Here is a 25,257-nt window from a genome sequence, read left to right as displayed (position 1 = left end):
TTTGCACAATGCTTGCCATCATTTAGTTGTTCTTGAAGCAATTGATGGAATTATCAAATTATGGGCAGGCAGGTGAAACAGAAAAAAAATAAATTAGATGTCACATTTGGAAAAACATTATCAAAGAGAAGACTAGTACATTTAAAGAAAACTTTTGGAAAAATTATCTAAGTACACACATTATCTAAAATTTCTTATCATTTAAAAAAAAATAGAAATATTTTTCTTTCGAATACATTCATATTCTCTTTCAGATAAATTCCTTTTCTCTTGGATATATTTGTGAGCTATGTATATGTAGGTTTCCTAATGTATCCGAGATCTTATAATTTTAAGAAACTTTTTGTAATTTGAAAAATAATAAAAATGAGATGTAGTCAGCTTTTAACATTATAGAATCTAGGTATTTTTTACAGTTTTTTCTTACAGACTGAAATTCACTTATTTTCTTGTGTTTGAAGGGTAAATAAAAGTTACAAGAGGTGGGGTTTGGGAGGTAGAGGTGTCGATGACACACCTTATTATAGAGTGTGTTTGTAAATTTTTTTTTTTTTATATGTTATCTTTTTAGAGTTTATTTATATTTAAAAAAATTAAGTAAATTTAAAATTCTATCCTTTTTAAATATTTTTTCGAAATCAATTTTTTAATTAATGATAAACATTCAAAAAATTAAAATAGATTCGGATGGCTATTTAAATTTTTGAGTTTATTTTTTAACCAAATTTATTGAGTACGAATTAATCTAAAATTTGAAAAAATTAATATTTTCCCACTTCAACATTCTTATATATTTTGCGTAAAATGATTTAATTTTATATAAATTCTTAAAGCAAACATGACAATATCACAAATAATTAAATTCCATTAATCTAAATATTCTTGCTGAATTTGATGTTATTAGACGACAAGTTCCTGATTTTTTAGTGATGTAGCATAAATACCCTCAAGAGTTAACACCCTAGTTTTTTAGTGATGTAGCATGCCACACGAGACTAATTCCTTCACTTAAGCGTTGCCAACTAAGATTCACTACAAAAGAATTTGATCTTTAGTGACGATAAAGTTGCCACAAAATCTCAAAATATTGTCACTAAAGGTTATGAGTAACCTTTAGTGACGACTAATAGTAAAATCTATTTTTTCAACCAAAAAAAATATGATAATTAATTTTTTGATTGCAATCTAATTTTCTAAAAAAATAACTTGCAATATTAATATTAAATCTCCTACTATATAATGCATCACTGTACATTTTATACATTTACTTATAACATACAAATAAAATCTACAGTGTCTTCAAACTCTTACTTAATCGATATCATTTTTGATTTTTTAAAAATGATGAAGAAAAAAACACAAAATTAAAATTTAATGTTAAAAACTTTTAGTGATGTTCTTTTGGGCTTTTGTGGCGACTATTGTTGCAGCTAAATGTTTAGTTCTTTTGTAATGAATCCCAGTTGACAATGCTTAGGTGGAATGATTAGTCCCACGTGATTTGTCAAGTCAATAAAAATATGAGGTGTTAACTCTTAAGGGTATAAGTGGTCTTTTAGGATAACAATTAACAACAGGGATATTTTTTTATCCAAAATATAACGAAAAATATAAATAATCTATTTCACATAGTTTATGGTGATTTTTCACCCTTTTCCGTTGTTTTATTTATATTTTATATTTATATGTAATTCATTTATACAATACAATCTAAAAGGCTGCAAGCAGATCTATGGTAAAAGTATTTAATCAATGTATGAAGTAATGACAATGAATATTAATTACTTATGAATTTTTCTAAGTTGGTTAAAGATTTATTTTTAAAACTAATTAACTATCAACGGTATAATAAGTAGAATATTGTAATTTATATATTGATTTTATGAATGACAAATATTAAAATAATTATTTACAATAAGAACGACGTATAAAAAGGAAGGGGGAGTATATATTTTATATTTTATGATAAAAATACTTTTGTACCTATACTAAAAAAAGGAAAAGTTCGTGCTCTGCACGAGCTCAATCACCATTGTTTGAAATTCGTTATTTGTGATATTTTTAATTTTTTAAATATGATAATATTTGTTTTTTTTAAACTATTAACAATCCAACATTAACAATATAAATCAAAGGTAATATGGATAAAATATTCGAGAAATAAAATAATCAAATGTATTAGAATACTTCATTAGTATAAATAAAATATCATGGACTTTTTGGACGATTAAACCAAAAATTACATTTAATCATTGGGATATTTGCTACACTTAGTAGTACTTATTTCTACTACTTATATATAAGTGGCAATAAGCACACAGCCTTCAGCCGAAAGTCAACATGTCTGATTCAGCTGTATACTTATTTATATACCAGCTATTTGATCGACTGGACTAGGCTTGATATTTCAACTCCAATGTCTAGAGTTCAAACCTTGTCAATATAATTTTTTATTTCAACTTTTTTCCCCCGTGAATCAGTTACTCTCTCCGTTTATTTTTATTTGTTATGTTACGCTTTTTGAAAATCAATTTGACTAATTTTTAAAGTTAAATTAGATTACATTAATTTGATATTTTAACCAAAAAATTTAGATACTCAAATCTATATTGCAAATTTTTGCTACATCAATATGATGAAAAAATATATTGTAAAATGTTAGTAAAAAATTTTATGATTTGATTTTAAAAATGAAAAGTATGACAATTAATAGTGGACGGAGGGAGTATTATTTCGAAAATTAAAGACCTCTACAACTACTAATTAATTTATGAGATTTCACCTTGAAAATTTGTGTTTTAATTAGTAGAGGTCTTTGATTAATTTCAGCTTATTTATTGATTTGAGGCTTTTGACATTTCGTATACATAATATATACCTTATCCATATTTTAGTTGTACCATCTTAACAACACAAGAGACAACTGATATGTCTGCTTCACATGTGTGATTCCAAGCGATAATTAACAACATATTGACTCTCTAAATTTTATATTTAGGACAAGAAAAATAACATATATTATTTAAAATTACATAAGATACTATATACGATAATTAATAACTTAAAGTATTTAAAATTATATTATAATTTAATTAATTCTCTAAATTTTATCTGTGTCATATAAAATAGAACAAAAGTTAACAGATACACGAGCGCATGTGTCTAGTAGTACAAATAAACATGCATAATTGACATGTGAATAAATTATAACAATTTAATATTATTTCAAGTAGGATAAAAGATGGAATAACTAAATATAAATAGGTAATAGAAAAATATTAAATTTTCATTACTAATGTATATCTAAAACAGCCATTAGCTTTTATGAGGAATCCATGCAATTGAAACAGACATTTAAATTTGTTTACTAAACTAACTTTTTATTTATAAATAATTTTTATTTTAAAACAAAAATTATTTGTTTATGTCATTAAAAAATCAAACATGATACATTAATTACGTGTGTCAAGAATATTAATACACAGACAATGAGGATCTAAACTCTAAAGTAAAGTTAAAGAGAGGGGTCCTAATTTATTTACTTTTGTTTTAAAGAAAATATAATAATAATAATAATGATAATAATAATCATAAAACTCTATTTTTTCTAGTTTAATTTAGACAAGAAATCATTAAATATTATTTTATACTGTAATTGATTTCTTCTAATAATTCTTATTCAAGAAAAGATCATCATATTTTTACCTTATGAAGTAAAAATATCAATAATACAAAATTCTGAACTAAAAAATATAATATAAAATTAGAATATTAAAATACGTTAAAAAATTTAATAAGTTGTTATAATGATATCGAATAATGTTATGTTCCTTCAATATAATAATTACTTGTTGCAATACTTAAAATCTAAAAGAAGACGCCAAAAAAAACAAAAAACAAAATTTAATCTTTTATAAATTAATAAATTTTACAATAAATAATTTAGTTGTTTGCGGAGATTTCAAAATATTTAATAATTATAAGAGAACGTATTATATTATATTATTAGTTTAAATATAATATTTGTTTTGATTATTATTTAAACTATACTATATCATATTGTTTAAATTAACAATAACGATAACGACCGTTTTCGTATAATTACATCGTTATTTTAATAATTCTTCTTATTATATATATAATAATAATAATAATAATAATAATAATAATAATAATAATCACATGTTGTCTTTTATTCAAGTTTTTCATAATATATATATTATATTTAATAATCACATTTTGTCTTTTATTCAATTTTTTCATAATAATTCTACTTCATACCCTACTTTCCTGATATGTTCATCATTTAAATTATGAATGTATGATATTATATAACGACGAAAAACGATACAAACTACTGTATTTATTAAACCAATATAATATGATACAATAGAATATACTATAAAGCAACACATAACAATAATCCAAAAAATATGAAAAATTAGTTGCCAAAAAAAAATTGCTTTAATAAAATGGTTAACAAGAAAATGAATGAAACAATTAATTATTTTAGGAAATTCAAGGGTTCACATTTAACATCTTCTTCTTTTGTTTAAAGCTAAAAGTGGATTCTGATTTGTTATAAAATAAAAAATGAACAGAATATTTATCCAATTTAGCCTATCAATTTCTGTTGTTTTTTTTTTAAAAGCTATCTGAAAGTGATATCATACACAAACTTTTTTCACTTTATATGAAAAAAACAATAAAGTTTAAAAGAAAAGGAAAATCTTATATAAGTAGAAAAATATTAACGTGCCTACAAAATTCACTGAGCCAAGATTTCCTAAATCAGGCATAAAACAAAGAATATTACTCGAAACGTTCGGTATTATTTGTCATGTTGCATTTTTTGAAAGTTAATTTAATTAATTTTTAAAGTTAAAATTAGACCACATTAATTTGATATGTTAAATAAAAAAAATTAAATATTCTAAAAGTATATAAAAAGTATTATAAATTATAATTTTTTTTCATATTAATTTTGTTATAGGTTTAATAATATTTTCTGCCCTCATTTGTTAATAAATTCCAATTTTAATCATAATCTTATTTAGCTAAACATATTTAATATTTAATAAGTTGAAATATGTACATTTGATCTTTTTGTTTGTAAATATTCACAACTTTTTTTATAAATATTAATATTTAATTATCCTATGTTATGTTAAATTCATGTGATTACTTTAGTATTTGATGATAATATATTTTAGTAGTCCAAATATATCATATTTTCTATTAAATAAAATACGATCATTTTTTTTATACTAAATCACTATCACAAGTATCAAAATTTATCAGTACCTTAAATATATATGTTATTATTCCTTGTAATTAAGTTTAATTAGAATTATGATATTTTGATCACAATAACATTTAACAATATTATTTAGAAGTAGTAATGTTTTGTTGGTGCCAATTTATATACTTCTCCCCCCCCCCCCCCCCCCCCAAATTTCAGATTATACTTGCATTAATAAATTAAATTACTTTATCTTTCTACTCTTATTTAATAATTTCTTAAGTCAATTTTTTAATAAATAATGAATATGTTAGATTTCAAAAATTAAAATGCATTTGAATGGCTATTTTAATTTTTGAGTTTATTTTTTGGAGCCAAATTTATTCACCACCAATTGATCTAAAAATTTTAACAAATTTGTTAAAACTTCAATTTTCAAGATTATTTTTGATTTTTCTCCATCTTTTATTTTATTTTTTTAATTAAAATTTTTCTTTCAAAATAAGATTTTATAGAATAGTGAACGGAGAGAGTAATCAATAGAAATATTGCAATAAATATTAATTACTTAATAGTTTTTCTAGATTGGTCAAAATATGTATTTTCACACTAATTAACTACTCTATCAAGAGCATAATATGAAAAATATAATAATTTATACATTAATTTTACAAAATAACAAATATTATGTACCAACTATTTCAAATTTTGAAAGTTGAATCTTTTAATTTTAATTGCGAGTCAAACCTTTAACATCTCTTATGAAATATCATCCGTTATATCAATTCAACTGTCCTAACAAATTCTCAAAAGTTTTGAGTTTTTTTTTATATTATCCAAAATGTTTTATTATAACCAACCAAAAATGATTTAGCTACTCTATAACTAATCAAATATAATTATACTTTAATTACTAATTAGATTAATAAATTCATCTTACATAATTATTTTTTGAAAATTTACAGCTGTAAAAAAATACATGTTCCATTATAACTACAAAAAAACAAAGCCAACCCCTTTCCTCTTTCTCCTATACTTGCCTTAAATAAAAATTTGTTTTAGTATTTAACTCTCATTTAAATATTTATTACTGTTCAAATTTATACGATTTATTTTTCTTTAATTTAGATTAAAACAAAACATAATTCTATAATTTATAATCGCACAAACATAATGGAATATAGATAATAGATTTCAAAAATATTTTATTTTTAAATTTTGTATCTAGTCGAACTAACTTATATAAATTGAAACGACAGAAATATCGACTTTTATAATAAGATAGATTTATAGTCAAATATCATAATTTAGATATAAATTCTTGTATCTATTCGAACTAACTTATATAAAATGAAACAATAGAAATATTGACTTTTATAATAAGATAGATTTATAGTCAAATATGATAATTTAGACATAAATTGTGATATGAAATCAAACTATATCATATAAATCGGGATCGATGAGGAGTTGGTATATATATTTTGCCTCTCTTTCTCTTCTGGTTTCTCTTCCTCAGCAAAACCAAAACAACACTCTCTGTAGTACTAATCTTCCATAAAAGGGTGTTCTCAGTCAGCCTTCTCTTTTTTTTTCTCCATCTCATTCTATATTAGTGCTAAACATTAAAAAGTTTCAAAGTCATCTGTCCCCCCCTGACCCTGTTACTCTGTTTTCTTACAGTTTCAAGAATTCAAATCTCTGTTTTTATATCTCTTTATTCAGATTAGTGTTTCTTGTGAAGAATGTGTTTCATATGCATCTGACTGTTCTTTTTTTTTTTTGTGCATTTTTGATCAAGAAAGTTGTGAAGTGAAAGATGGATTCAGGGGATGATTCTGGTCCAAAACAGAGGAGAACTAGACAACAGTTTTTGAAATATTGTGTTGATTTTATTGAGAAAAGGAACAGGTCATGTCAAAATGGGAATCTTACTCCGTCTTCTTCGACTTGTTCCGTGAATATTGGAAAAGAGGGTGTGAGTTGTGGGAGGAAAAGAAAAATGGTGGTTTCTGAAGATGCAAGAAAGTTAAGAAAAGGGAAAAAAAAAGTGGATAATGGGAGGAGGAGCAAGTTCAGTCCAGGAACTTGTGAGTCTATCATGAAACGGCCTTACGTCGAGGAAATACTTGATGAAGATGATTCGGAGGATGATTCTGATGATGATGATACGGAGGATGATGTTGTTAGCATTGAAGAGGAGGAAGAGAGTAATATGTTGAATGCAAAAGATGAGGAGGTTGTTTCATCTACCTCAAGCATGACACCGGTGAAGTCGGTGGAAGTGTATACTGATAGCACCTCATCTTCTGAGTCTGAGTCGGATTCCGAAGCTTCAAGTGATGAGGATAATGATGACCCTGAAGATAAGAATTACGGGTTGATTGAATCATCAAGTTCTAGCCAATGTGATGATGTAATAAGTGATTCTGATGATACGGAATCAGAAGATGAAAAGAATGAAGAAGGAAAAAAAGAGTCGAACGGGGGGTTAGTATCTGAGCTTGTTGTTGATAGTGAAAAGCAGAAGAAAGGTGGATCATATCTTCTTCGTGCACGTTCCCTCTCTAAGTCCAAAAAGAAGAAGTTGAACAATGGAAATGAAAGTAGCAGCCCAATTCTTCTTACTGATGAGGAGGAGCTTGATGACTCGGGGTCTGATGGTGAGGAGTCTAAATCTGAAAAGGATTGCGAGGTTGATGACTCGGTGAAGAATGTTGTTCAAAAGGATGTCGTTCAAAAGGATGTTGTTCGAAAGGACAGGAGGACTGGAAAGAAGATGCTTGAAGATTCTGAATTTATGAAGTTTGTTGTTGATTCTATCATAAATGTTGATGGTCATGATAAACTTACTCCTTTTGAAAAGAAGGAACAGGTTCCTGTCAAGGAAACACTTCCTTTAGTATTTCAGTTTGAAGACGAGGAAGAGGAACCTCCTCCCCCTGAGAAAGAAGAATGGGAAAAGGAAGTTGAAAATCTCTTTGCTGAAATGCAGATGTGTATCTTAGAGTCAGATATTGGCTTTACAAATCCATCCGTATCGGCGACGCAGAGTGGAAATTTAAATGACTGTCAGATGGGGAACCACCAACTTGTTCTAGATGAACAGATCGGACTCATCTGTAAAGTTTGTTCCTATGTGCATTTGGAGATCAAGTACATCTTCCCTTCTTTTGTAAGTATACGAGTTTTGTCCCGTGAAACACTTTTTCTTTTAAATTAGAACATAATTTCAAGTTCTACATAAATCAATTCAAAACAACAGCTACTTTTTGTGCTACTAGATTGAAAAGGTAATCTACACTGTTTAGCAAAAGGGCATATTACACAGTCTGTTATTTTACTTCTAATAGTAGTGATATCAGTAGCAAACACTTTACTAAGCACTGATGTTTGAGCAGCTAAGCCAATAGGTTTTCCTGCAGTTTGACTCAGTAGCCAGAATAGCCCATTGTCTCTTTACCGATCTCCTTCACCTTCCCAGTGAAGAGATCCTGAAAAACAAATAAATCAGGAAAGAAGGAAATGCAACTCTCTTATTAGTTTTGAAACTGAATTTAAATTGAACTTAAACTATGGTATATACAACAAATTGGGTATAGTACTTTCCAGTGTGTGTAACCTGTGCGTCAGCTCAATTAGGCAGTTGCACTTTCTTAGGATTGTGCAGTTTATTAATTGAGGATTTATTTAGCAAATTCAATTATGAAGCCATATGGTTAGTTGCCCTTTTGTCCGCAATCTAATCAGGATTGTGAGAGACTATCATAGCCATAGGTTCTATCATACCTGTCACATTTGCAGATGTGTTAAGAGGTAGGATCAGTTGATCTGAGGAGTGTGTTGTGTCAGCAGCTGCACTATGTGATTATACTGCTCTAGTGTGAAAGGAATTACCTAATCATGACTTAGTTTGGTTTGAACTTGCTCCATGCTGCCTGAATTTTTATGCTGATCATTCACATTTGTATTGAAACCATAGCCAAATGCTGGCTGTGCCCTCTGTGAACATTCAGCATGAGAAGCCTCCTTTCCTGAACTATTTTCGGGAGATCACATTGTATGCTGAAGTTCCACATTGTTTGCTGCACTTTCACCTGTCTGCTGAACATAGTAACTTCATTTTACTACTTTACTCCTCTAGTCTATGTTACTTCCTTCAACATGCTATCCTTATATTTGATTTTATCAACTGGCTCTCCAATTTATTTTTGCTTGACCCTTAAATTCTTGCATTTCTGTCATCTGCAGGCTCAGAGAACTCGAGGGAGATATGAAAGAAAACATTTAGGACAGTCGCCATTATTCTTGGATGTTGCTGGCTTCAGATTCTCCGATTCTTCTGCAGTCGAAGATTCTCTGATTAATGAAGAAGGAACTGTGTGGGATTTAGTTCCCCAAAGAGCCAAATCAACTATGTATCCTCATCAACGTGGTGGATTTGAGTTTATGTGGAAAAACGTCGCTGGAGATACAAATCTCGAGAGGCTGAGACAGCCCCTATCTGATAGCAAAGGAGGATGCATAATCTCACATCCACCTGGCACCGGGAAAACTCGTCTCACCATAGTATTTCTTCAGTCATATTTGAAGCTGTTTCCAAAGTCTCGACCTGTAATAGTAGCTCCTTCCAGTTTGCTGCTCAACTGGGAAGCTGAGTTCCAGAAATGGGAGGTTGACAATCCCTTCCACAACTTGAACAGCAAAGATTTCTCTTTACAGGAAGATGAAGCTACTGTGAGTGTCTTTCGCTGTTTATCCCATGCGGGAAAAAGAAATCCACACCTTATACGAATGGTGAAGCTGGGATCCTGGGTTAAAGGTAATAGTGTTTTGGGGATCAGTTATGATTTGTTCAGGATTCTTACTGCAGATGATGGAGACGGTTACGCCAAACCGATTAGAGAAATCCTTCTTAAATATCCTGGTCTTCTGGTTCTTGAAGAAGGGCACACTGCTCGGAATGAGCAAAGCCTTGTCTGGAAAGCTTTGAAAAAGGTTGAAACTGACAAGCGCATAGTTTTGTCTGGGACTCCTTTCCAGAATAACATCAAGGAGTTATACAACACTCTCTGTGTAGTCAGTCCAAAGTTTGCTGCAGATTTGGAGCAGAAATGGGCTTCTCTTAGCAGTTCCATCGACAAGAATGCCCGAGCATTGGAAGAGCTTAGGGACATTATTTCACCACTTGTCCATAAGTGTAGTGAAAATGTAAAGAAGGTAAGCCTACCGGGTATAAGGGACACTGTAATTCACTTGAAACCGACAGATTTGCAGAAGGAGTTGCTTAGAAGGATTCCTGAGAATCCAAGCTCCTTTTATGAACAAAATCTGGTGTCTCTTATCTCTGTTCATCCTTCATTAGTGGCCAATAGGAAGGAGTTCTCTGACTTAGAAAGTCAGCTAAAAGAGAGAGGCTGTCGGTTAAATCCAGATACCGGAGTAAAAATGAAATTTGTTGTTGAGCTCATCAGACTTTGTGGTGGGCGGAAGGAGAGGGTTATAATATTTAGCCAACTACTTGATCCTCTAAACCTGATCAAGGAGCAACTCAATTCTCTCTTTGACTGGACTTTAGGTCGGGAGATTCTCTATATGGATGGGAAGCTTGACGTGAAGCAGCGGCAGATATCTATAAATTCTGTTAATGACCCTAAGAGTGATGTAAAAGTGCTTCTTGCATCCATAAAAGCCTGTTCAGAAGGAATAAGTCTGATAGGGGCCTCAAGAGTGGTTTTGCTTGACGTTCTCTGGAATCCCTCAGTAGAACAGCAAGCCATCAGTCGAGCTTACAGGAATGGACAGACCAAATTTGTGCATGTTTACTGTCCAGTAACATCAAAATGGGAGGTTGACAAGATTGAACAGCAGACGAGAAAAAAGTACCATTCAGATGTTCTTCTGTCTAAAAATAATGAAGCCAAGATGGATTCTGTGTCAGAAGATAACATACTAGAATCCATGGTTGAGCATGAAGGCCTCCGTCATATTTTTGAAAAGCTCTCTCATGCACCACGTGTAGTGCCGCCTACAACATGCCTTAATTCTTGTCCTCCAAAACCAAGCAGTTAGGTTAGTATATATGTGTTTTCCTCTGGTTTGCTGGTACATGAAGCAGTCAGACTTGTTTAGTGTATTTTGTTTACTGCCTGTCTTTGAAATACGGTTCAAATACTTTATCTCTTTCTTATCAGATCAGTTGGAGCATTTTTTGGGTTGCGAAGGACACTTGTTAGAGGAATTTTTGAAGCCATCCATCATTACAGGTACTCTACCATACCATCAGTAAGCATTTTTCTGAAAGATTCTAAATATTGTATTTGTTGAATACCAACAATCTGTGAAGCTTATCATATGCTAATGTATTAACTTGGGGAGTTACATACATTCAAGGTAAATGATGGGCTTTTCGGTTACTACTAACACAATAAACCTAAGCATAAGAATAGGATTAACTTCCACTGGGCACTAAGAATAATATTCTGAAGAACAAGTAAGTGACTAAGTAATTGACTAAGCAACAGGGAAAAATTAAACAAACAACTAAAGACTCTAATGTCAAACAGTAAATTAAACACAAGGAGCTGGAGTTGGTTTTTTGACACTCTCCCTCAACTCTTGCTTCTTTACTTTTAATGACGCCAAGCTGACGACAGAAGTTTCTAAGCTAACTGCTGGTCTAGCGTATTGTTAATATATCAGCAACTTGATTTTCTGTTTTACCTGCACCATTGCCATTTGCATTTCTTCTTCAAAAACTTTTTCACGAAGAATAAGGTAATGTATCTCTACATTCTTAGTCCTAGCGTGAAACACTGGATTCTCCGCCAAGTTTATCGCCAACTGGTTGTCACAATACAATTGAATTGGATACTTCATTACCCAAGACACAACAATCTGTGAAGTTTTTCAGATGCTAATGAATTAACTTGGGATTACATACATTCAAGGTAAATGATGGCCTTTTATACAGTCATCATACTTGGTTACTAAGAATTGACTAAGCAACAGCGAAAAATTAAACTAACAACTAAGGACTCTATACTCAAGCATTAAATTAAAAACAAGAAGCTGGGGTTGGTCTTGTAACTGTCTCCCTCAACACCTGCTTCTTTCCTTTTAATGATGCCAAGCTGACCCTGAAAACCTGTCGGTTGACACATGTAAATCTCATTATATCCAACTCTCCATGTAGAAATGCATTTTTTCACAACCATTTTTCACAGGTTCCAATCCATACTAGCTGCAAGTGCTAGTAGGACTCTTTCCACTGGACTAAATGTTTCATCGTAGTCTAGTCCATATGCATATTGCTGAGAAAGACCCCGAGCTACAAGACTTGTATCCTTCAATTGATCCATCTGTGTGATGCTGTATCTTGTAGACCAATTTAGTAGAAAGGTTTGACATCCTTTGGATTTGTCACGAACTTCAACGTTTGATTTCCCCCTCCATAGCTTTAAACCACTTCAGATTCTGATATGCTTCAGTCTGTGGTTCTTTTCATTTCGTTCTTCTGCTATGACAGCAGTGCCATTCTTGGAATTTTGCACCTTCTAAGTGGGAAATGACAATCTTTGGCCATATGTCCCTTCTTCTTCCAATTGTAGCACTTACCTTCAAACTTTTTGCCGCGACTTTGATTCTAATTCCAACCACCTTCTCCTCCAGTGCTCCCTTCGCCTTGACAACCTCCTATGCAAGATTGCATACAATAGACCCTTGTGGTTCAGTTGGTTAGTGTACCGGAATGCCCTTTCTTCAGCACTTAACCAAATAATTACTGCTATAAGTTTCAGTAACACTACTGTGTTCCAAATGTGCTGTTTATACAGAATAAAAACATCAATAATACCGCGTTTTTAGACAAGAAAGATCTTTTTTATCTTGTACTTATTCCTTTCTTTCTGGTTTCAGGTACTTTGATGCAGATTCACATGAAGAATGCAGATAATATATATTAGGAGTTTTCATCACCTTTAAGATGTTCTTGTAACTGCAAAAACATTGCTTCATGTCTATTTATTTATACACTTCACATCATATATTATGATTTCAATGATATTAAAATTAACTTCTCATAATTTGAATGGCTAGTAACTACTTAATAACATCATATATTAATTCTAGTTGGTAAAAAGCAAAGTTATTACCAATTTAAGCTCATGGAGAACAATAAAGTTAAAGAACATGGTGGTCAAAAGCTAATTAAGTTGATTAATAACATGTAAGAACAGAAGAATTATATTACACTCTAGAATACAGAATCATAAGTATTTTATAGAGAGATAACTGTTAAAGTTATTCTAATTACCTGATTCAACAAGGTTTTGTGTGAGTTGCTCAACAGAAGCAAAGTACATGAATATTTAATTATGAACAAGAAGAAGGAAAAAAAGAAAACTAAGAAGTTTAAAATTTTCGTTGTTTTAGAATGAGAGGAATATTTCTCTACTTATAGACAACAAAGGGTAGTGTGAACAAATATTTGTTATGCCTTATCTGAAAGGTCACAACTTTTTGAAAAAATTGTAACCCTTCAGAAAGATCATGTTGCTCCCCAATATACACGCAAGTGTACGTGCTGACTTAAGTAATATAGATTCTTAAAGAAACGAGTTATCGTTTTCAAGGGACTTATGATAAACTTATATTTGATACTCAACTCTACAAATAAAATAAGAGTAACCGTTTTCAGAAATTATAACGATTGTTTACTACTATTAATTATGCTTAAAATAAGTTATTTTTGTATTAAAATAAGTTACTTTGATATTTGCCAAACACTTTAATAAGTCAAAAATTGACTTTTAAGTCAATTTGACCAGCTTTTAATATCATCCAAACAGACTCTTATTTTATTATTGGGATAATGCACAAGTACCCCCTCAACCTATGCCCGAAATTCCAGAGACACACTATACTATACTAAGGTCCTATTACCCTCCTGAACTTATTTTATAGGTAATTTTCTACCCCTTTTAGCCTACGTGACACTAGTTTGAAAAAAAAAGTCAACCATCCTTGGGCCCACAAGATAGTGCCACGTAGGTCGAAAAGGGGTAAAAAATTATTAATAAAATAAGTTCAGGGGGTAATAGGACCTTAGTATAGTATAAGTGTGTCTCTGAGATTTTGGGCATAGGTTAAGGGGGTACTTGGACATTATCCCTTTATTATTCATTAACTTATTTCTTCAGTTGTCTAAGCTAGTTGATGAATTACATTCTTAATTAGAAATCTAGGTTTAGTAGATATTTGAATTTTCACCGAATTTTACTTTTTATTTCTTTTCATTAAAATTTGAAATAAAACTGTAATTATTCAATTTAAAGTTAATAAACAAATTCTATACTCTTTCTATAAAATTGTTAAAAGAGAACAAAAGAACACTTCATTTGATTAGTGAAAGCTTGAAACTTAAAAATGGTTTCATTATAAGCTTAATCTCCACCTTTTTTTTTGCTTTGTTCGGTCACTTTATAATAAATTAAACACAAATATTAAATCTCAATATTATGCAGCTTGATTTTAAATTTTGGAACATTTATTCGTAAAGAAAACTAATATTAATATTATGTAGTTTAATTTTAGCTTTATGCATCCATTCATCAAGAAAATAATAATTACTTATGTAATATTTGGACACTCTTCATAAGATTCCTAGCTACGTCATTGTGCCTCAGAGCAGGTCACAACCTTACTTAAAAGTGACAACTTTTCATAAATGTCGCAACTCTTCATTGAAGTCCAACTTTTCATAAAAGTCGCAACTTTTCATGAAAGAGAAGACTGGTTTTGGAAATAAATAAATTAAAAGGGAATCCTGATTTATGGTAGCGTTACATAGGCAGAGTTAGGGTTTTCTTTTATATATATACTATTTAAATTACCCGCGCGACGCGCCGAAATTTAATATCACGGAATATATAAAATAATACTTAAAACCTATCAGTCATTCAAATTAAATCATTATATTATCTTACATACAAGATTACGTATTAACAAACATTAATAATGTAAATTATAATTAAAATTATTACATCTTGTCATTTATTCTTAATAACATAAGCATAAATTAATTATTGTAAAAAGACACAGAATTTGTAACATAATTCAATGATATGAGTGAGCCACTCAACATGAACAAAGTACATGAATATTTAATTGTGTAGAAGAAGAAGAGGTTCAGAATTTTCGTTGTTTTAAAATGAAAGGAAATCCTCAGAGGCGACTCAAGGTAATCGGATGCCTAAAGCAAAATCTCAATTAGAAGCCTAAAATCTAAATAAACTTCATATAAAATAATATTCAACGTTGAAAATATTATTTTACTCGGGCAATCATTATATGAATTGTTAACATAGTTCTACAAATAATAAGTTGACAAATTTGATATAAACATAAGAGTTAGAACCAGTGTTTTAAAAGGTAGGGCATGAGGCAGGGCGTTTTACTTAGTCTAGGCGAGGTGTAAGCCTCGAAACCTGAGGCGTAAGCCCTACGGAAAATAAATTTATTTTAAAAAAAATCAATAGTTTGAGATAATTACCGACATAATTAAGAAAGCTCATAGAAAATTAAACTTTTGACATGATTATACAAGTATAAATAATCTAATAACTTGACTTTTTATAATGAAAAATCTTTATTTCTAAAAGTATTTTTAACATACTATATAGTTTACCCCCCTCTCTAAAAGAAAATAATCAATAAAACTTACTACAATTATAATAAAACATCACTTCATCATGAATAAAAATAAAATTACTTTCAAATAGCTAAATAAAATATGAGAATTTTGAGACATATGATAAAACCATGAATACCAATGATAAGTGGAAAAGTAAAATTTTGCTATGTATTTTTAAAAGAAATGTCATGTACTATATCATCACCTTCACAATGTTACCAAATAGTAAATATGTGATACCCAACTTGTTATTTGAGTTACTCTCGATCTTCTTATCTTTATAAATTAAAAAGTTATTAGGTATCCTTCATTTATTCAAGAATTATGAGGATCAACAATGTTAGCTTAAGTTTGTAACACATAATTTGTGTAAGATCTGTAAGGCAAGCCCCGAGCGTTGGGCGTTCTCAGGGCGTACAGTTGGACACTTAGGACGCATGTCTTGCAGAATTAAGCCCCAAACTTGAGTCTCAAGGTGTTTTGCTAGAGCCCCGAGGCGAGTCCCAACAGAGTCTTTTAAAACACTGATAGAACTATATGTTTGATGAAGTTGATAATTTGGTAACTTCTCATTTTACTATGTTGTTGTAATTTTTGAAAATCTAAGAATAAATGGAAGAAAAATTTACAATTCACTTTGCTCAACACTTTTTCAATTATTAATTTTTTTTATAAAATATTTGTAACACTCAGAAATTTTTCGAACAACTCAAACCGTTTATCGTAGTGAGTGAGATTGTACCAAGGAATTAAAATTTCTTAAGTATTAAGGTCATTACACTAGACTTAGCACCAAGAGTTCCAAAAAGAATTAGATTGGAATTAACAAAAATCTGAAATTTGGAGAGTACAATTAAGTATGAGTTTTGGTCAACTTTAAACGATCATAACTCCTAGCACAGGATGAGTTAGATGTTTTATAAGATACCATAGGAAAGATATTTTAATTATGTTTCCAAAGACGCCAAGTTTGCTAAGTTTCGAGTTCTGATATGTGAGATATGACCTTTTGAAGTTAGGCTTTCCAGTTAAGGAAAGTTAGCAAAAATATGAGGGATAGTTTGGTCCTTTCCTTACCCAATCAAATTTAATTCATTTTAGTATTATTTTAGGGTTCTAATCGTTTTAGGTGCAGTTTTAAAATCAAAATATACACCTAGCGTTTAAGTTGATAGTTCAAAAAGAGGCAGCAAGAGAAAAGAAGAGAAAAGAGGAGAAAAGAGGAGAAAAGATGAAGACGTTCATCGATGTTCTTGAGTTTAGTTGCGGATTTTCACATGGGTCTAATCCCTAAGAAATATGTAAGATTCCATAGTATTGGGCTAGTTCATCTACACGCCAATCATGTAATTTTTCAGCAAAATCTCATGCTTAATGTTTAAAGATTAGAGTTCTTGATGAGTTCTTGATAGGTGTTTTCTAAATCTTGTTGTGTTGGATTTTTGATGAATTCTTGAGATGAAATTGAGTAAGTTGGGTGTTGTTTTCAGTAAATTAGATTGTTATTAAGTTAAGTAATCGAATCCAAGTGATTGGGGAAGAAACTGTTCGAATTTAGGCGATTTAGGGAGAGAAAACAAACAAAAGTGTTTGGCAGAATTTTCTGGGTTGGGCCCTGGCGCGGCGCGCTTGCCGGAGCGCCCTAAATCCTTCTTTGTCCTACAGGGGCTGGCGCACTGTGCCACCCATAGCCCCAGGGTAACCTACTTCCTCCAGTTTGCCCTCGGTTGTTTCGTTTGAGCTCATTTAAAGTGTATCTTCACCCCTTTTGATTCTAAACACTTTAAACTACTTCTAAACACTTGGAAATCATTCATAACATGACTAATAACCTTGGAATAATAATTCAAATTCAATGTACAGTTAAGATTAAGTTTTGAGAGTTCTTTCGGACCTTTTTAGAGAGTCCCTTTGATCCTTTTGAGGAGTCTTCTACAACTTCTAGGAACTTGTTTCAAGACTCAAGTAAGTGATAATGAGAGTGAGGAGAATGTATTCATGAGTCTACAATGTCACATAGATCATTCATACCACGAACCATAACTCTTCAAGAGAGAGTTAAGAATAGAGTTCAAGAAAGAAAGTCTTCAAGTTCAATTGTGAATTCTTTGAGATCCATCACTCATCGAACTAAGTTTTGAGGAAGTAAACAAGATAATGAGAGGAGTCTTATACATGAATTCCATGTAGTTATGTAGTCCTTAAGTTGAATTGTTCATGCCCATAATTTCGCATGAACCTTATGTGTCGAACAATCTTGAGATGAGCGGTACCTTTGAGTTCTCGAGTTGAGTAGTTCATGCTCATAGTTCCACATAAACCCTCCAAGTTGAAAATCATGAAATCATCCATAAATATGAGGTCATGATCCTTGAATCCATAATTCAATTCAAGGAAAGTTAAGATCAAAGTCAAAGAAGTTAAAAGTTATGTCTAAAAGTTAAGAAGCAAGTCAAAGTGAGTTCTTAAAGTTTTCAAGAGTCTTTAACAAACCATTTTAACTTTGTTTTAAGACTCAACTTGCAAGTTAAGCAAGAGTAAATAATTGAGTTCAATCTCAAAAGTTATAAGGGGACTAAGTAATCCCTAAGAGTTACATATGTTTTCACATTTAAACAAGTAAAAATCCTTAGGGCTAGTTTTCAGAAAGAAGTATTAGCTTTATAAAATGAATCAAATAGGGTAACTATGATTCCGGAGAGAACCTTTAAAGCTAAGTTTTGAGCACTAATCTCAAACCATAGAATCATTATGTTTTAAAATATAAGAGGCAGTATATTTTTGGGAGTAGTATTGAGCATCGATGTGGGGATGCGAAATTTCAGATTAACTCAAGTCTCCATGAAAAAATGTAGCCATCATGGGTAGAAAAGGGTCATACCTTTTTAGATGAATTCTTTTCACAGTTTACTAGTGGATCCATTAGGCAATTCAGGTCCTATACTCTGGCAAGGTTAGGATGGTCGGGCAGCATGGTCCGAGTAACGCTGTATCATCACTATACCTCTTAAGTGATGATTGTCGATTAGAGAAGCTCCAGAGAAGTTAATTAAAGTATTTTTTTTATATACATCAGTTATTGCATTTTTATATACATTTCAGAGTTATGTTGTATCCTTGTTATACACAAAAAGTTGACAACATGATTTTAAATAACTTTTCTTTATATTGCACTTGTTTTAAATTTCTTTATATTGGAATGAGTTCAGTTAAGTATTAGAAGTTGAGTATTTCGAGTTGAGTACCTTAAGTTGAGTATCTTGATTTAATCTATGCTTAATTGAGTCGAGCATAATATCTTTGAAGTTTAGTATCTAATCCTTGAGTTGAGTATCTTATTCTTAAGTTGAGTTAACTTGAGTGAGTCTGAAAAGAGGTAAGTATGTTTCCTTTTTATTCAAGCTTCAAGCTTATGCTATACTTTAGAATTCCCCTTACATGCTCGTACATTTCAAGTACTGGCCATTTGGTGTGCATCTTTTGATGATGCAGACACAAGTATTCAGGATCAACAACATGAGCTTCGTTGATACATTACAGAGTTCGAGTTAGCTATGGTGAGCATCCTTGCTTCTGGAGGATTTCATTTACTTTTCAATTTAGTCAGGATGTCGTGGGTCTTGTACCGATTTTCATCTTTATCAGTTAGAGGTTTCATAGATAGTCAATATAGTTGAGGAGTCTGTATTAATAATTTATTTTATTAAATGTTTTAAAGACTAAAATTGCCTATTTAGTTGAATATATTATTTTATTCAAAGTTCATTTGAGTTTATTGAACTTTATTTCAGTTTTAAGCTTTGGTATGCTTAAGTTAGTCTTTCGCTTGTTGTCAGCCAGGATGAGGGTTCGCTTGGGGACCAACAATGGTTTTCGATGTCGGCCACGTCCAGGGTGTAGACTCGAATCGTGACAATTTTACTCTAACTGATCAACAATTTTAATAAGATAGTGTAAAAGGAGTTCGAAAGAATAAAATAATGTGAGTATTAGTGGAGAGAGTGTAAGAAAATAAAACGATATTTTCTTGATTTCTTCTATTTGAATGGGGTTGAAGCGAATAACATACTAATTTTAAATATATACTTTTTATCATAAATAATCAATGTTTTTTTTCGAAAAAAAATTAACACATAATTTATTCTTGGTAAAAAATTGAGGCCCCCTAAAATTGGGGACTTAAGGCCAATGCCTTATTAAAGTATGCATAGAGCCGACCCTGAAATCCCTCTATTTATAGACATCAAATGGTAGTATGAACAAATGTTTATTATGCCTTATCGAAAATGTCACAACTATTTGGAAAAGATGCAACCCCTCTGAAAGGTCACAACCTTTAATAGAAGTTACCAATTTTTCATAAAAGTCGCAACTGTCCATTAAAGTCACAATTTTCATTAAAATCACATTTTTTCATTAAAAGGAGAAGGCTAGTATTGAAAATAAATAAATTAAAAAGAAATTCTTGTTTGTGGTGGGCCACATAGGCGAGACTAGGGTGTATATATATATATATATATATATATATATATATATATATATATATATATATATATATATAAAAGAGAAAATTGTGAATTCTAGGACAATGTGAAGTTCAAAATTAGGGCTAACATGAATGAATTGTAATTAGTTTAGATTATCATAAACCACATACCTCAATCAGTGGTTAAAACCTCCTTTAAAGTTTAAAATTTTCATATTGTAGTAACTCCAAAAAAAATTGTGTGTATTTGTCTCTGTCTTATTTTTATTTATTTATAGTTAGAGAGGAAAAAAATTAAAATATACTCCCGAACTATAAGAAATGGTATGTCGTTGTATATACCCTTACCGTTACACTTTTAGGTATACCCTCAAAATAAACAGACGAACATGTTGACTTCATCTCAACCATTTACTTGATTTTCTTTGTTTATTTACCTAAAATTAAAAGATCCACCCTTTTTTTCATAATTTACCGACCCATGACCGAAATTAAAACATCATGACATTTAAAATAAAAATAAAAATCAAAGAGACCTCCTCTATTAAAACATTACCCAAAACCTTCTAAATCAAGCAAAAAGACAAAATTGTTCTTCACTACATGTGCTTTCATTGAAAAACAAGAGATCCATTTTGTTCTTGTTGAAAGGGGTTGGAAATACTACCACCATTGATGGACAAAGCTTCAAGAAACGTGAGTTTGCAATCAAATAATAAAATTTGAACTTAAATTGATTAATTATTGTTGAAACAGGTTAAAAATACTATCACCGTTGACGGATAAAGCTTCAAGCTTTAAATTGGGGTTTCATTTTACTTGAGTTCGCCATCAACAACGAGCTTCTTCTCCAGCCAAGTGAATTGAACCAAGTGCCTCATATTTTTGTGGATGTTTTTGGAAAGTTATTTACTATAATTTTGCACAGGTTTGAAAATATTCTTACAAATCTATTTATGTTGTTGAAAGAGAGGCTGATTAATTGTGTATACCGATAATTAGATGGTAGGGGCTGAGATAGACCCAAAATATAACTGAGGGCATGGATGTAACATTTAGCAAAGTTCGGGGCTAAATTTATTTTTTCCCTTAATTAGAGAGTCCTTATAACTCGTTATCGATAAAAGTCCTTGGGGCTTGGTCATGTTTGCATTCTTGTAATGGACTTGTCATTGCAAGGTCCATTTACCCACTTACGTGAGTTCTTCATGATATCATTTTGATTGACCAAATATATAGTTTTCCTTGTTTTTCTCTATTGCGTGGACTTTTGCCTTCTTATGAGCCTTCTTTGAATCGTGAAGTTGAATTTTCTCACTAGGTTTAATATCCTTTTCATTCAAGTTACTTTTATTTTCCATAGGATTGAACTTTTTAAAAATATTTATTTCATATGTCATGTAATTTGTATAATCACTATCAATCATCAAAAAATCAAATTTTTTGGTTGAAAAATAAATTTCCACAAATAAGTAGTCTTCTTGTTCTTCAATAATGACATGGGCAAGTGTTTCATTCTTTTGAAATTTACTTATGCAAATCACAGCTCCATGATCAAGTTTTTGTAGTTCTTGCACAGTGCATATGGTCTTTTCAAACATTTATATGGAGGATATCTATTATTTTCACATTGCTAACAAGGTGGGTAACTTTTTAAAAATTTAACCCTGCTTTGAGTTTTGTGGTTAGCTACTTAATCTCTTCAACAATGCCATCTTGCCTCATAAGTCTCCTTTGTTCCTAAGCCTGCAAAGAATTTAGTAATTCTGCCAAGGTAATTTTGGACAGATATTGTGTGTTTTCCAAGGTACTTATACATGCTTCATATCTTTCAGGCACTATAACAAGAACTTTTCAACAATTCTTGTATCATTAAATTCAGTGCGTAGTAATCTTACCTTGTTGACAATACCAAACAATCTGTCAAATAAATTTCCTCATCAAATTTAATACCTTCATTTCTCATATTCTTTTATCTCCAATATATTCATTCTTCAGATAATTTCAAATATCTCTTGGTGATGTGAGAGTCTTGATTTTTGTAAAACACTATTCGAAACAACAACAATCAAAGTTGCTTTGCCTTCGACTTAATGGTTTTCTTGTCATTGTGGCTCTTGATTTGGGCAACGGTTGAATTATTTGACAGGGAATTGATTTCTAATCATCTTCCACGGCTTCACAAAGATCAAGAACCTCCAAGTAAGTTTTCATTCTCAGAACCCGTAGCTGATAATTCTCACCATAAAAAATAGGAGTCATTCGTGAAAAACTATTTTCAGAATCCTTTTTTCTTCTCACAAATCCCTCAAGAAGAAGGCTTTAGATACCAATTGTTGGTTTTTAAATAAAGAAATTAAGAAAAATAATAGAGAAAGATTTTGATTAAAAAATTACTGCAGTATTATCAAAGGGAATCATTTTATTAATAGTTCAGAAACATACATTTATAGATATAATTCCTAACTAAAAAAAATATGCTACTAACTTATCAATACAATTTAAATAACAAATAATAGAACTAACTACTAATTTCTAGTCACATAGCACTCTAATAAAATGATTTAAAAATCTTAAAAATAACTAATTTATTTATTTTTGCAATATCGTGAGACATACTCAACAAGATAAAGTACAATAGACCCTTGACAATCCTTAGAGCTTAGTGCTTAATGCACCGGACAATCCTTTCATCAACAGTTAACCAAATAATTACGGTTATAAGTTTCATTAATACTAGTGTGTTTCAAATGAGCTATTTTATACCCGAATAAAAATATCAAAAATGTCGCGCTTTTAGACAAGAAAGATCTTATTTTTTATAACATTTTTATCCGTTACTTTTTCCTTTCCTTCTGATTTCAGGTAGTTTTATGATGATTCACATGAAGAATGCAAATATGATTAGGAGTTTTCATCACCCACAGGGTTTTCTTGTTCTTGTAACTACAAAAACATTACTTTATATCTATTTATATATACACTTCACAACATATATTATGATTTTGATGATATAAAAAATTAACTTCTCATAATTTGAGTGGATAGTAACTACTTAATATCTTACAATGTCACGATTAGCTATTATTATTTTAGTTAGTCTATGTAAATGTATATATCATGTTTTTTTCGTGAATTTGGAGCACATCACCTGATCTTTTATTTGACTATAACACTTATTATTTAGTGTAGGTATCAAATTCAGAAATTCGTATATACATAATCGTATACATTTGTACGCAATAAATGAGTTTACGAGTAGTGGATATTTTTTAGAAGTTTAATTATATAACCTTTATCACTTCGATAGATTTAGGAGAGAATTGTAAATTCTAGGAAAATGTAGAGTTCAGAATTAGGGCTAACATAAATGAATTATAATTTCTTCAATCACATTATCATAAACCACATACCTCAGTTAGTAGAGTTTATTTTTTCCTTCTTGGTTCAAACCTCCTTTGAAGTTCAAAATTTTCAAAATATAGTAACTCCAACTCCAAAAAATATTGTCCGTATCTGTCTCTGTCTTATTCTTATTTATTTATAGTTAGAGAGTCCTTATAACTCGCTATCGATAAGAGTTTTTTGGGGGCTTGACCATGTTGTCCTTCTTGTGATGGCTTGTGATTGCAAGGTCCATTGACCAACTTAGGTTGACCAAATATATATTTTTCATGTTCTTCCTTCTTGCTAGACTTTTGCCTTCTCATGAGCTTTCTTGAATTGGTGAAGTTGGATTTTCTCTAGGGCTGGGCATAAACACTGGAAAATCGAAATATCGTATCGAATCGAATTTTTTGGTATTTCGGTTTCAGTTTTTCGGTTTTCAGTTCGATATTCAGTATATGTTTTTGTATTTTTCGGTATTTCGGTTCGATTTTTAGTTATAAGAAGGTTTTAATTGTTCACATTTTAAGAATTAGAGAATAGCTAATCAACTTGTGGATCAACAAATTAATTGGACATTAATTTTAGATTGTATTTTTTTCCACATTGAATTTGGTATTACTCAATACATTTTAATTTTAATATAATTCATACTTCATATACTATTTCCATGAAAAACATGCAACACACGTGAAAAAGCTATCACATAGTTGAGTTGAGTCTTTTTTTTAAAAAAATAGTTTCGTTGTTAATTTACCCAAAATATTTTGACTGTTTTATAACCTACCAAGAATGATTTAGCTACTTTGTCACTTACCAAACATAATTATACTTTAATTACTAATTAGCTTACCAAATTCACCTCCCATTTTTTAATTTTTTTAATAGATGCAAAAATAACTTACTTTAGTATTTAAACTATACGGGTGTTTAAGTATCCCTTAACACCTTCAAAGTTATTTTTTCCACCATGAGACTATGAAATCACTTTCACTCGTCACAATCATAGCTACATAAGCGTCAGATCATAACCATGTAAGCACCATGTCATTAATTTTTATTTCTTTTTAACTTATTCACTATTTTTTCTTAAAACACTTTTGAAAATTAACTATATGAATTGATTAATTTATAAATGTATATCCCCGCCCCTCTCTTTCTTCTTCCTTGTTGTTCACCATTATTCCAACATTAAATACTTTCTTTTCTTCTTCTTCTTTACTATTCAACAATTTTGTAAGTCACTTTAACGAAGAAAATTCACTATAATATTCACAATATTTTTTTTGAACCCTTTCAACAAATTTACCCACTTGGAGAATGAATTTTTTTGAAAGCCAATATTTTCTTGACAACTCAAGTAAAAAATGAAGATTGCATAAGAAAGTTGATAAAAAAAAAATAAATTTTATGAGAAATGTTTGAATGGATCTAGAAATCAAAATGCAG

The 25,257-nt window shown here is 30.4% G+C and overlaps 1 protein-coding gene and 1 long non-coding RNA gene across 3 annotated transcripts; both read left to right on the top strand.

Moving 5' to 3' along the window:
• The first annotated feature begins 6,729 nt into the window (after positions 1–6,729).
• On the top strand, positions 6,730–13,312 carry LOC101245395 (SNF2 domain-containing protein CLASSY 4-like). Of its 2 annotated transcripts, none has more exons than XM_019214979.3 (4): positions 6,730–8,417; positions 9,494–11,314; positions 11,442–11,508; positions 13,160–13,312. In XM_019214979.3, the coding sequence occupies exons 1-2, from the start codon at positions 7,062–7,064 to the stop codon at positions 11,312–11,314; spliced, it is 3,177 nt and encodes a 1,058-aa protein (XP_019070524.1). In that variant the 5' UTR covers positions 6,730–7,061; the 3' UTR covers positions 11,442–11,508; positions 13,160–13,312. The 2 variants fall into 2 exon arrangements, with proteins under 2 accessions (XP_019070524.1, XP_004229291.1); XM_004229243.5 differs by having other exon boundaries at positions 11,437–11,508.
• A 7,499-nt stretch (positions 13,313–20,811) lies between these two features.
• On the top strand, positions 20,812–23,410 carry LOC112940739 (uncharacterized). The gene is made up of 3 exons (XR_003245017.2): positions 20,812–21,349; positions 22,571–22,623; positions 23,287–23,410. It is a non-coding gene; the product is annotated as an uncharacterized lncRNA (long non-coding RNA).
• The last annotated feature ends 1,847 nt before the right edge of the window (positions 23,411–25,257 follow it).

The sequence above is a fragment of the Solanum lycopersicum genome, chromosome 1 (assembly GCF_036512215.1).
Source record: "Solanum lycopersicum chromosome 1, SLM_r2.1".
Lineage (NCBI taxonomy): Eukaryota > Viridiplantae > Streptophyta > Magnoliopsida > Solanales > Solanaceae > Solanum > Solanum lycopersicum.
Note: the sequence above shows the minus strand (reverse complement) of the source record. Positions and strands in the feature narration are given on the sequence as shown.

What these genes read in the sequence shown, in the direction of transcription:
- LOC101245395 (XM_019214979.3), top strand. Translation starts at nt 7,062, where the DNA reads ATGGATTCAGGGGATGATTCTGGTCCAAAACAGAGGAGAACTAGACAA. An exon ending in AGTACATCTTCCCTTCTTTT is followed by an intron (nt 8,418 to 9,493) that starts GTAAGTATACGA and finishes TGTCATCTGCAG; the next exon opens with GCTCAGAGAACTCGAGGGAG.